A 13,529-nucleotide genomic window follows, 5' to 3' on the forward strand; every position below is an offset into this window, starting at 1 on the left:
AAACAACACATGAATAAAGCAAGACATTTGACAAAGGAATAGAAACAATAAAAAAGAAACAGATAGAAATCTTAAAGGTGAAGAATAAAATGACTGAACTGAGAAACTGAATAGAAAGCTTCAACAGCAGAGTCAATCAAGCAGAAGAAAGGATCAGTAAGCTGGAAGACAGAACTTAGACATTATCTAGAGAAACAAAAAGACAAAATAAATACATAAATAAATAAATAAGAATGAAGAAAGCTTATGGGGATTCTAGGGCACAATCAGGAGACCAAACATTCACATAATAAGATTTGCAGAAGTAGAAGAAAAAGAAAAAGGGCCAGAAAGCATATCAAAGAAATAATGACTGAAAATTGTTTTTCTCTGGGGATAAATGCCAATATGCAGGTAAGGAAGCACAGAGATCTTCGATTATATTCAAGCCAAAAAGGAGTACACTAAGTCACATAAAAATCAAATTATCAAATATCAAAGACATAAAAAAAATCAGAGAGCAGCAAAAGATAAGAAATATATCACATACAAAGGAGTACCGATATAACTATCAGCAGATTTCCCAGGAGAAAACCTTCAGACCAGGAGAAAGTGGGAAGAAATATTCAAAATGATGAAGACCAAAAAAAAAAAAAATAATAATAAGTACTTTATCTAGCAAATCTGTCAGAAATGAGGGAAAAATAAAATGTTCTTACCACAAAAAATGTTAGTATTTAAAGTGCTAAATATGTTAATTCACTTGATTCAATTATTCTTCACTGTATTCAGAAATTATAACATCATTTTATACTCCATAAATATATATAACTATAAATTATTGATTTATAATAAAAAATTTTTTAAAATGGATCAAAGTAGGAAATTAGTATATCAAATTTACAGGTTAAATAAGAAAAATGATCATATAAATAGAGACTGCATTAACAAAATCTATTTTTATTTTTGATATTTTTAAAAAATCTACAGTCAGTCATCTCATTTATAATTAGCTGTTGAACATAAATGACATAAATTTGTAACACCTGTATTATTGACTACTGTGTCTCCACCTATGCCACCATTGTCAGACAGTAATTGGGAACACACATACACACACACACACACACACACATAATGGAAGCAAAAGAATAAGTGATAGTTACATTAAACTAAAAGTGCAAATTATCCTTCATTGTGAGGCCCAAAAAACACCCTTATAAAAAATGAGCTGATATTCTATACTGTTACCCTTGTCATGTATCATTGTTCTGGAAGTTAAAGGCAATGCAATAAAACAGAAAATAGAAATAAGAATAAAAAACTATTGAAAATGAGGATTAAAAAATCATTACAAGCAATATGATTGTAAGACTCAAATCCTCAAGAGGATTAACTAAACTGTTGAAAATAACAGATTAGCCTAGCTGGATATAATTTTGGATAGATGCACACATAAAGATAGTTACATACAAATAGACCACCAGCTTTCTCACATACCAGGGAAAGCCAGCTAGAAAAATAATGGAAAAATAATCCCTTTCCTAATAACACCTCACTTTTAAAAAACAGGAATAAAGTTAGCAAGCAATGATTGGGTACTTGATGGAGAAAATGACAAATATTTACTAAAAGCCGTAAACAGAAAGAAGAAGGACTGGAGACGTGCCATATTCATGTAGGAAAGACTGAAGGTGACACAGCTTTTGTTCTTCCTAGAGTAATGTTTAGTGAGCATTATTCTTTTTTTTTTTGTATTTATCATGCTGTATTTACTAAAAGAACTAAATAAGGTATGCGCTTTCATTTTAAGAAGATCTTTAACATTAAGGATTGATATAGAAAATATTTGCTTGTGAACTTTGAGCAAAACTAGAGAATGGTTTTTCTCATCTTCTGAGCCAGGTCTCCCTATAGGTTATAGGGTCCCAAGTTTTTGTCACTGTGCTCCTAGAGTTTGGCTGTAGAAGGTCTCTGGCAGGGAGAATGCCTTGTGAATGTTCTTTACTGTCCTGACTCCACACTGGAATCCCTGACCTTTGCCTTATTCTAACAAACAACACAAACTATATTTTTAGAAATCTGATACAGCAAATGGTTCTAAAATTCACGTGGAAGAATAAATTGGTGAGTATTGGCACAAATAGCTAAACAATAACGAACAAAAAATCAGATCGCTACCTCACATCCTATACCAAGATAAATTCCAGTGGATTGAAAATCTACATGGTAAATGTGAAAAAATAAGTACTATACAAAGATGAACTGTAATTCAAATTTAACCCTTGTGCAATACTTTTTTTTTTTTTTTTTTTTTTTGAGACAGAGTCTCGCTTTGTTGCCTAGGCTAGAGTGAGTGCCATGGCGTCAGCCTAGCTCACAGCAACCTCAAACTCCTGGGCTCAAGCAATCCTTCTGTCTCAGCCTCCCGAGTTGCTGGGACTACAGGCACGAGCCACCATGCCCGGCTAATTTTTTATATATATACATTAGTTGGCCAATTAATTTCTTTCTATTTTTATAGTAGAGACGGGGTCTCACTCAGGCTGGTTTTGAACTCCTGACCTTGAGCAATCCGCCCGCCTCGGCCTCCCAGAGTGCTAGGATTACAAGCGTGAGCCACCGCGCCCGGCCTGTGCAATACTTTTTAAATTGTTTTCACCAAGCACTACTCTAGGTTTCGGGGATGGAATAATGAACAAGACAGAAACAGTTCTTTTCTCTGAGAATTTTATGCTCTTATAGTGGCTTCCTCATCATCACAGATTTGACCAGTATGTCAATAAATAAGAAATGTAATAAATTGACAAGATAAGGTCAGATCTGGATAAGTGCTATGATAAAAAGCAAACAACATGATGTAACAGAAAGTGAATAGAAGATCAGAGAAGGGGTTTCCTTGGGAGAATGACAGCTGAATGTTCCTCAATTACATAATTACATTATAATGATGCTAAAAATATGAGTATCTAGAGACAGAGAATTGTACATCCAGCAAAGAGCATGTGCAAACTGTCCAATTAACAGGGACATCCTTGATATTTCTGAAGAACAGAAGGAAAGTTTGCATAGTAGAAACATGGTGTGGGGGAGAGCTGCAGAAAGGGACTGATTAGAACTTGAGTTGTGAGAGGATGTAAAGGAGAAGCTGACTCTTGAAATGGTCAGGGACCCACTCTCCATTTGAGAGGAGAGGCCAAGAGCAAGGGACAGGCAGGTCAGGTGAGCTCTTTGCAATGGAAGGATGAAGAAGTTATCGTGTTCCAATTAACCTCATCAAATGAGAATGTGGGGGCAAGTTTGAAAAGCAGTTGTGAAAAGTCCTTACAAAGAGGGGAAGAATGAACATGCTTGGGGCAGGGGGTGGGAGGAGAGAAATATATGAGCCTGAATTTAAAGTGAGACAGGTGATTTTCACCAGCCTTGAGAGATGACAAAAATGCATAGATTTACAGTGGCCTAAATAATGATAAATTCCAAAGCAGGTATCACAATCCTAAAGCTAACTTTATTGCCGGGAGAGTGTGAATTGGCATAATCCTGTCAGGAAAGCAATTTAACAATATGTTATTTAGTTAGATGAAAGTAATTGGAAGATAGTAACAAAAGAAAGGTTTTGGAGTTAGGCACACCTGCATTCAACAGTATGGGTCCTGTTACATCTGTGAGTTTACATCTTTTCTGGGGGAAAAGGTATTAGACCAGAGCCAACTGTATAAAATACAGTTTCAGAATAAGATGCTAGCCTTATCAAATCAGATGACTTAATTTGAATCTTCTAAGTTCTAGCTTTATTTTAATATCACATTCAATGTTTTAAGTATAAAAAATGGCAATTTTGACAATTTTAAGTAACTTTTAGCCACAGTGAGAACTTTACAATATATTGTCCAACAGATTTTGCAGTAAGCTTCCCAGGCAAGATATGGATTACATTTTTTTTGATGACTCAACCTCAGAATTCTACGGGCTTTTTGGAACAAAGTGAATATTATTTTGTGGCCCCTCTTACTAATTCCTAGCATCAGAGAAATAGTTCAAAAATACAAAATGCATGGCATGAAGAAAAGATCATGTTACAAAGTATGCTTATGGTGCAAGGTGAGACATTCAATGACATCAGAGGGCCAGGAGACTGAAAAACAAAGTCGGGAAGAGGGACAATGACTCCACCTTCTCACAGACAGCAGAAAACTTCAGTGCAGCATAAAAAAGAAGAACAAAACAAAACAGAAAATCTGTAATCAGGACAAGACTGAAGCCCATGAGTCTCTTAGCCAAAATCTTCCTAGTTCCTTTAAACCTTTAGCTTCCCAAAAGAAATTTTCAAAGAACTCATGTTTTATTTTGATAAATAAAATTTGATAATTATTTCGGTACGCATGCCCTTTCCAGAACATTCTCACCCATCACGTGCTGATTTGAGCCTGTGCAGGGGGCTCAGTTCATTGTCCTATCCGGCTGAGCTCAAGCTGGTCCTCACAGGCTAGTGTTAGCCCACGTTTCAAGCTCAGAGAACTGCCACAGTCACACAGAAAATGGTTCATGATTTAAAACGACCTTTTATCACTACAAGAATGTGATCACTCTCAAGCATCTGCAGGAGTGGTCACTGACTACTTTTGCAGAGTCATCAGAGGTAAGGATTAACGATTTCCCAGAATAAGGCTGAGCTGACGTACAAACCTACGTCATGGACAGTGCCTCTGCAGCCAAAAGCCTTCATCTACCCTGAATAAAGCAAAGCCCTCACTGATTCTGTTACTCTGGTGGCTGGGCGTGAATAGGAAAAGAAGCCCAGAGAAGTGACGTGGTGACTGACCTACCAGTGTGGGCTAGTGCTGGATAGATGAGGGCCAACCCCAGCGTCCAGGGGTGAGAAAAATTCAATTTTTAGGGTCTGGAGATACAGCCAGCCCAACGGCGAGTATCTCAAGCACACAGCTAGTCAGAAAGTCGTCTCTGTCGGGTGGGACCTTCCTCAGCAGTACCTTACAAGCAGGACACAGCGACAGCCTAACTCTCTGCAAACTCTCACCACGGGAGGTTCAACTTCAGTGTCCCCAGGCTTCTGCTGGCCCACACCACAGTACTGACCTATGCAAAGGACACGATGTAAGCGTACTGTTGGAGTTACACACGTGACCCACTCCGGGCTCGCCACGGCAAATGCAGCAGTAAAAACACGGAGGGCGGAAGGTGGGCTTTAGGGCCACGGGGAGGAGCAGGGGTAGCGACCCACGAGAGCACTCAACACCTCATGTGTTATCAAAGACCATGAGATGCATACATAGTACTTAAGTTTACATGGAATAGCAAAGAATATGTGTGTACTTGAGTTTCATACAATTACCAGTATTTTGAATTATTAATGTGCTGTGTTGGCCAAAAAGTTCAAATTAATCTCCCTAGCAATGTGTGGTTTTTAAATATCAAGGCAAAAGTTTCTAAATCAGCCCATTTCTCAGGAGTCAATGACACAGTGTAGCTGCCAAGCACATGCAGGATATTGCGGCCAGCCTGTGGCCTGGAGTTTCTTTACGACAGCTCGGCCAGGTCCACAGAGCTCCGAAGAATAATTTAAAAAATATTAGGCTCCAAATAAAGATCTAAGTAGCATATTGAGACTACCTTTGGAAAAAAAACAGCTAATTATTTAGAAATTCATTTATTGATTTAAGAGGCTGTTTGAGAGGCATAACAAATGTAAATTTGACTAAAGAGGGTTTTTTTAGTTTATTGTACAAAGTTTATTACTAAAAGTTTTCCATGGCTTACTGTCACATTATTATTTAACTTTGACAGATGAACTTATAAGCCAAGTGTTAAAGATATAATTTTTTATTTCCTTAGTTTCTCTTACTCTTACCTGAAATCTAATACTTTCAAGGACAGCTTGTAAACTTATTACCAATTTTATCCATATTATATAATTCTATTCTAACAGAGTTAAAGTACTTTGGTTTTTTTTTTTTTTTTGAGACAGAGTCTCACTTTGTTGCCCAGGCTAGAGTGAGTGCCGTGGCAGCAGCCTAGCTCACAGCAACCTCAAACTCCTGGGCTCAAGCGATCCTCCTGCCTCAGCCTCCCGAGTAGCTGGGACTACGGGCATGCGCCACCATGCCTGGCTAATTTTTTCTATATATATTAGTTGGCCAATTAATTTCTTTCTATTTATAGTAGAGACAGGGGTCTCGCTCTTGCTCAGGCTGGTTTCGAACTCCTGACCTTGAGCAATCCACCCGCCTCGGCCTCCCAGAGTGCTAGGATTACAGGTGTGAGCTTCTGTGCCCGGCCAAAGTGCTTTGCTTTTAACACAGACATACGGAGACATACTAACATATTCCACTTCTGCTGAGAAAATAATGCAAAAGTGTAAATGGGGAAAATCCAAACAGCAAGTTTTGTTTTAAAAGCCAAGAAGTCCTAGATTAATTTTTGCTCATATTTGCTTGTTTTTGCTCTTTCCCAACCACCCACACACTACATGCACACACACACCACACACCTCACACCACACACCACACACACTCACACTGCACAGACCTCAGCATGTACACACAAATACCATAGCTTCCCCCACACATACCACACACGTACCACACACCCACACACCACACACAGTATACACCCCCCCACACCACACACCACACATTATACACACCCCACACCCCACACACATTATACACCCCCACACATACTACACACCACACACTCCCTCCCCCACACCAAACCCAACACGCACATAACACACCCACACACCACACACATTATATACCCACCACACACCACACACATCATACACCCCCACACACACCACACACTCCCTCCCCTACACCAAACCCAACACGCACATAACACACACATACACCACACGACCACACCACAGCACACACATGCATGCCATGTACAGTACAAACAGGTGACACACCACAGCTACATACCACACACACACACATGCACACACCACACACACTATACACTACACAAATACCACACACACATTGCATGCATCACACAACAAACCTAATACACACAACATGCTCAACACACATCCACACGCACACCACACACACATACCCTCACACACCACAGACACCACACATACACCACATATCACGCCACCCCCACAAACACACACCACCCACATATCAGCTTTTTCTGCTTTATTTTTTTTGTGGGGGCTGAGGGGCAGGTAAACACACAAGGTTTCTGAATAATTGTCCGTGTAGCTGACGTACTTGTCAGGACCTCCAGAACTTTACAACCACATCACTCATTTTCAGGCAGAAGCATAAAATGCTGGAAACATCCCAAAGAAACTTCAGGCTAGACTCTTTTCAAAGTAACACCATGGCTTGGTTGACACATGCCACTTAACCCATAAAAACATCTGATCTTGCTAGAATCCTAACTTCCACTCTATATACTGCGGCTTTGAGAAAGTCACTCAACATATTCTATTTAGGGCAGTGTTACAGAATTCCCTTTGCCCATCTTGAGGCATGAAAAGTCACAGTGGTGTGGATTTAAATACATACTATTATGATTTCACTTAGAGCTGCTGGAGTCTTAGTCCAAAGGCTCTGGGCTCACACCATTTTAAGATAAATCTTTTCTTCAAGCTGCCCACGTGTCCCACTGAAGACCTCAAGGGCATTTTTAGGCCATGAGATTGACAAAGACACACACACGCACACACACATACACACACTACTATTCTGAAACAAAACAACAATCAGTGCAAAAGCAATGAAAGAAATAGGAGGTTTTTAAGAACACCATTTAGCAAGGTGATATTCAAAATAATTAACAACCAGCAGTAACAGAGCACCACAGAATGGCCCGGCAGTTTCCAGGGCAACCAGGGAAGCCTAGGGCCTCTCCCCCGGGGCTCCGGAAGGCAGCCTGGTTTCCTCACCTGAGTGGCTACATTATGAGACCTGGAGAGAGACGGTTTTCGTTGGGAAGCCTGTCACTCAGTCATCCCCATGACATTTGCGGCACTACCTCAATAAAGCTCCATGGAGACTATATCCTATAATCTGCACAACAGACATTTTTTTCAACTGTGCAACTGGCTCTGAAAAAAACTTTATTAAAGCCTTTGCAATGTCAGGCAATATTAATTACAGGCCTCTGGGGCTAGGATGTGGGAAACCCTCCCTGAGGGAATCTGTGTTCCTAGACATGGCAACCCAATTACACACGATGAGTCCAAAGGAGGCTGCTTTTCAACAGCGTGGTGACTATTTATAGTAACAGTAAAGCCCCAAATCTTACGGTTATGAGATTTTTTTTTTCTTCAAAGCTCAAAGTGTTTCATGGATGTTTCCTGATTAATCTGAGGACATGGCCTCACTACTATATTCACGTCGAGCAAAAATTCAACACCAATGCGCCATGCAACTGCAAGACCAGCCCTGGAGGGGCACACAGACCTGAGCCCGTACAGCACTGTCCCGTCAGGGTGAAGGCGGATCATGCGGTTTTTCACTGTCACTCCATGCACAAATGACTTTTTGTCATTTAAGAAATATGTGTCGGGCACCCATAGCTGGTCAGCCACCCGATTGTCGAGCGTGAGGTTGAGAGGGATCCCAGAATAGGCGAGCCTTTTATCTCTCCAATATTGTTGAAAATACATGGTTAAGGTATAATCCTGGGGGGGAAGAAAAAGAAAAGAAAGAAAATTAGTTTGTGCTCAGCCACAGGTGTATTTCCTCCACGCCTGGCCAAATGCAGGTTGAAATCTAAGCTCCACAGTGAATATCCAGGAGAAAAGGATATGATTTTTACACAGGGTAGGAGGCAGTTGTTGCTTTCCTATGAGTGCAAATACCAGCTTTAATAGGTATATGAATTAGTGTGCATCATGTATACTGAGACTGTTTTACTCCGGTAAGCAGAAGACCACACAAATTGGCATTTGAGAGGTAACACATAGAAATAAAGACAAAAAAAAAAAAAAAAAAAAGCCATGGTAAAATCAAGTTGCTAGCAGGGAACTTGACTGTTCCCCTAGATAATCTATCTCCCACCAGGCAGACAGGTGCTTTACCACCCACCACGGATGAGCTCCAGCTGCAAACTCTCTCTGCAATTTAAGCCACTTTCCTCGTGCTCTGCCCTCTGTGAAGTCCATAAACACAAACCTTCCATAAACACCCGCTGGAGACGACGGCCTGTGGGAGGTCTCTATGCCCTATCTGTCATATTTTCTTTTTCTTCCAATTTGCCATGGCCATTCCTACCTTAACTGGGCCATAAAATCACCTGGAGAAGACGGCACATTGGTCCGGGGAAACTGGGAGCCCGAAGCCAAAGCAGGATGTGGGGGGCAGGAGAAGGGGCACCGTGCGGCCCACACGCTTGTCCACGAAACAAGCAAATATCAAAGCAGATAATCCTACTTTTTTGTTGTTGTTTATGCGAAGCAGTGCATTCAGTGAGAAGAAAGTAAGAAAGAGGCAAATCAGAGCTGGGCTCAGGAAAAAGGAAATTCTAAAGTTTTTTGGCAATCCTTATTTAATTCTAAAATGATCAAGTCTGAAAATCTGGCGACATTCACAGGACATTCTGAACCTCACTGTAGAAGGATCTAAGCTGAAAAATCAAAGGTTAGTAAGTAAACTCTCCAACCAGGGAGGGAAGAAATTGCTGCCGCTCCACACAGGAGCTTGCTGAGCGTACACACTGTAAGATCATGTCTGCAAACGCCCTCGCTCTGTGGGCGGTGAGAGGGGACGGAGAGTCAGTGGAAGCACCCATCCTAGACACAGGTCCTCTGACAGCCCCCCAGCATTCCTTCCCCTGCCTCACTGGGCAATTCTCAGTGTCACTCATCCAACAATGCCCATTTATTAACTGTTCTCAGTGCTGGTGGAGCACAGAGACTTACAGGATGACACACAGCAAACATGGACTCGTCTTCAGGTACTCACCGCAAGAGGGGGAGACAAAAGCAATGCATACGACATGACTATAAACTGCAAGTTTTTAAGCTGTAACCCCCATAAAGACTACAGGAGAAGGAAAGGCAAAAACACTCCAAATGGGCTGGGGAGTCTTTAGAGAGGTTTCATCTGCAACTCGGAGAGGCGGCATTGGAGTAAACGAGAAGAAACAAGAATGCGCAGAGCTTGTGTCTAGTATTTCCTGAGGGGGTTTCCCCACCCTCCCACCACTGATTGAAGATTGTCACAGAGCAGGAGGCACTGGAGATGGGCCTTGGTTAGCCAGACAGCAGATAGGGGATGTCAGTAACCACTCGAGGGCGTTACTTTTACAGGACGGATGGGAACCCCAAGGAGTGCAGTTTTGCTGGCATGTGGGGCTCAGGGGGAGAGTGTGGAGCCGTGGGCGAGGCTGGACCCCCCTGCAGTGACCAGAAGGTGGAGAGACTTGAATGCCAGCTTCACAGCCAATGAAAGCCCCGGCAGTGTCTGTGGAGCAGAGAGACATAACCCAGTGTATTAACGGTGGTGTCTTTTATCCCTGTGTTCTGCTGCTATGGCATCTGAGGCCTGGCTGACCCTGGAGGGACAGTCCCTCCCAGGGCTGGCCAATTCCTCGGGGCATCAAACAGCTCTCCTGGGATGCAGCTTTCGTGTGCAAACCAGCTAATGCAGAGCCCACGCACTACCCACCTGTCTCACTGAGCTCTCACATTCTGGGGTCACTGTCCACCTGCCCTAACTGCCCCAGGTCCAGGTCCTAGACAGCTGAAAACAGCACCTATGCCCTGGAGCCCTGAAATTATCCTAACTAGTCAACCCCGAGCCTAGTCACCCTGCCTCACCCGATCCTTCAGGGCAACCACAGGAAAGGACTTTGCCCAGGGCTACCCCCTCCCTCTGCCTCCTGACTAGCCCGGAGCCTCGTGGTATGGCCCCCACGCCGTGGTGTGGCCCCTCTTCTTGGGAACCCTGAGGGAGGAACTGTCCTTTCAACAGCAGTCATCTCCTAAAGTGTTGGCCCTGCCATACCTAAATAATGACAAAACCCACCTTTTACAACACAAGGCCGTGTGTTGGAGGAGGATCAGCTTAGCCATGGTGAGTTTAAGGGGAGGAGAGAGGAGCAGAGGCTTGCGGGTGGGGAGCGGGGACGGCGCCAGGCTGGTGCAGAACGTCAGGATGAGAACAGACCCTCACAGCGCACAGTGCCACCACGCCACCGCCATGGCTGACGCTGGCCACGCACTTGAACTGAACCGCGCAGAGCTGTGGGGCCCCAGCAACGGGACTACGTCAGCAGCAGCAACTAAGAGACTTTTCTGTCTGAATATCACCCTCCAAATTATATTCTTATGGAGATAGAGGATTCTCACTTGTTCCTATCTTTAATTCCTAACCCCGCATCCTCACGCCTGAGTCATGGAGTCTAGCGCCCTTCCCAGAGCCCCCTTCCGATTGGCTTCCCTGTGGCTTGTCCTGAGAAAGGAGGGAGCACGCTGGTCCGCCCCGGGAGCCCAGCTGTCATTCACAGCCTGAGAGCGCGGATGGGGTCTTATTTTGGACTGTGTCACTTCCGCACCATCAGCAGCACCTCTTAGCCTGGGTCTTGGGTGTTTGCTGAGGTGGCTTGAATCGATTGGGGGGAAGAGCTTGAGTAACACAGGGAGGAGAAAAATGGTCTTTAGATCCAAACCCCATGCACCTGCTCTGCCTTGTACGGCAGTGACATTTACATCAGTGGGGACACAAATTAGTATCCCACTTCTTGTTTGGGATATCAACTGGTGGATAAAGGGAAGGAGATGGTGGAAAGGTCCAAGCCCCCTCCGTTCTCGTGTGCGGTCGGGAGCACCTAATGGAGGACTGCACTGTTCAGGGAGCCACACTGCTGCCCTGCCACCCCTTGTGGCGCGCAGTGGGGAGCACTGAAGCGAAGAACAGCAGCAGCCGCTGACGTTTTCTGATCCTTCAGCAAGCACCAGGCCTCATGCTACCTGTCACCCCATATTATCAGTATTATTATCATCCCATATTGATGAAGAAACAAAAAGTTAAAGAGCTGATGTAATTTGCTTCTCTTTTGCATCCTCTGCCCCCCTTAAACACGAGGAACAAGGGACAGGGAGATTTGAAGTTGAGACCACCTCCGCCCCGGGCCTGGCTCTCAATCTGGAAGCTCTAAGCTCTGGGGAGCTAAACAGTTCTGCATAATAAAGTGGAGGGAGTTTGGCTGGCGATGGTTTGCAAAGACAGACTCAGGGCTGCCAGGCATTCTTCAGGGGGAGTGAGAACTACGGCCCCATCAAAGCCCTCCCCAAACATGTAGCACAAATGCTATACACGCATGTGCTGTCAAGATGCTTTGTAAAGCTATCATTTTATTCAAGAGATCCCAGAAAAGTTGCCGATTTTTACATTTGGAACGATGTGACCTGAACCAAAGAAAAGAGCACAGCCACGAGGAGACGGAATGTGTGGGATGGAGACTCTGTCGCACTTGGAATTTCAAGCCCATCTGCAGAAGCAGAAGACACCTTGAGAGGATAAAAGCTCCCGGAATTAACAGGCATCTTGGCTGTGTTGCCAAGATGGGGTGGGGCAGGACTCCTCACAGAACATGAAAAGGAGACAAGGAATTAAGCTTTTGTTCTTTAACCTTAAGCTCAAGGTGGACTCAGGTGTCATCTGGGCACAAAAATAAAGAATGGCTGGGAAGGGGCGGTCCCTGCTGCTCTGGCTCCTGTTGGTCAACAAGGGCCTCTGGGAGGCAGCAGTAGACACCGAATGAGACAGACAGCTGACACCATTTACAGAATCGGCCCATACCACTTCTCCACCAATGTGGTTGGTTGGTAAAGTTCCTCTCTTTCGCCAGCGCCCCAGACTGCACAACAGAACACATGTGCCTCCAGATACAGGCACGCCTCATTTTACTGTGTGTCTCTTTACTGCACTGCACAGACACTACGCTTCCTGCAAAGTTCTGTGGCATCCCTGCATCCAGCAAATCTACTGGTGCCATTTGTCCAACAGCATGTGCTCACTTTGTGTCTCTGAGTCATGTTTTGGTAATTTTTGCAATGTTCCAGGCTTTTAAATTATTATTATATCTGTTATGGTAATTTGTGCTAAGTGATCTTTGATGTTACTATTGTAATTGTTTTTGGGCACCCTGAACTGAACCCATACAAGATGATGAAATTAATCGATAAATGTGTGTATCCTGATTGCTCCACTGACCGACCATTCTCTCGTCTTGTTCCCTCTCCTCAGGCAACCATACTCCCTGAGACACAACAATATGAAAATTAGGCCAGTTAATAACCTACAATGGCCTCTAAGTATTCAAGTGAAGAGTCACACATCTCTCACTTTAAATTAAAAGCTAGAAATGATTAAGCTCAGTGAGGAAGCCGTGTTGAAAGCCCAGATAGGCCAAAATGCCAGGCCTCATGCCCCAAGCAGTTAGCCAAGTTGTGAATGCAAAGAAAAAGTTCTTGAAGGAAATTTAAAATGCTGATTCAGTGAATATATGAATAATTAGAAAGCAAAACAGCTTTATTAGTAATATGGAGAAAGTTTTAGTGGTGT

General features: G+C 43.4%; 1 protein-coding gene across 2 annotated transcripts in view; it reads right to left on the minus strand.

Annotated features, from left to right (window-relative positions):
• Positions 1 to 13,529, minus strand: part of GABRB3 (gamma-aminobutyric acid type A receptor subunit beta3) — a 204,095-nt gene that overhangs the window by 42,178 nt on the left and 148,388 nt on the right. For both annotated transcript variants that reach the window (XM_012760006.2, XM_012760005.2), the window contains exon 4: positions 8,421 to 8,641. In XM_012760006.2, the coding sequence (XP_012615460.1) occupies positions 8,421 to 8,641 (221 nt within the window). The remainder of the gene's footprint in view (positions 1 to 8,420; positions 8,642 to 13,529) is intronic.

This window comes from Microcebus murinus, chromosome 7, assembly GCF_040939455.1.
Source record: "Microcebus murinus isolate Inina chromosome 7, M.murinus_Inina_mat1.0, whole genome shotgun sequence".
Taxonomy (NCBI): Eukaryota; Metazoa; Chordata; class Mammalia; order Primates; family Cheirogaleidae; genus Microcebus; species Microcebus murinus.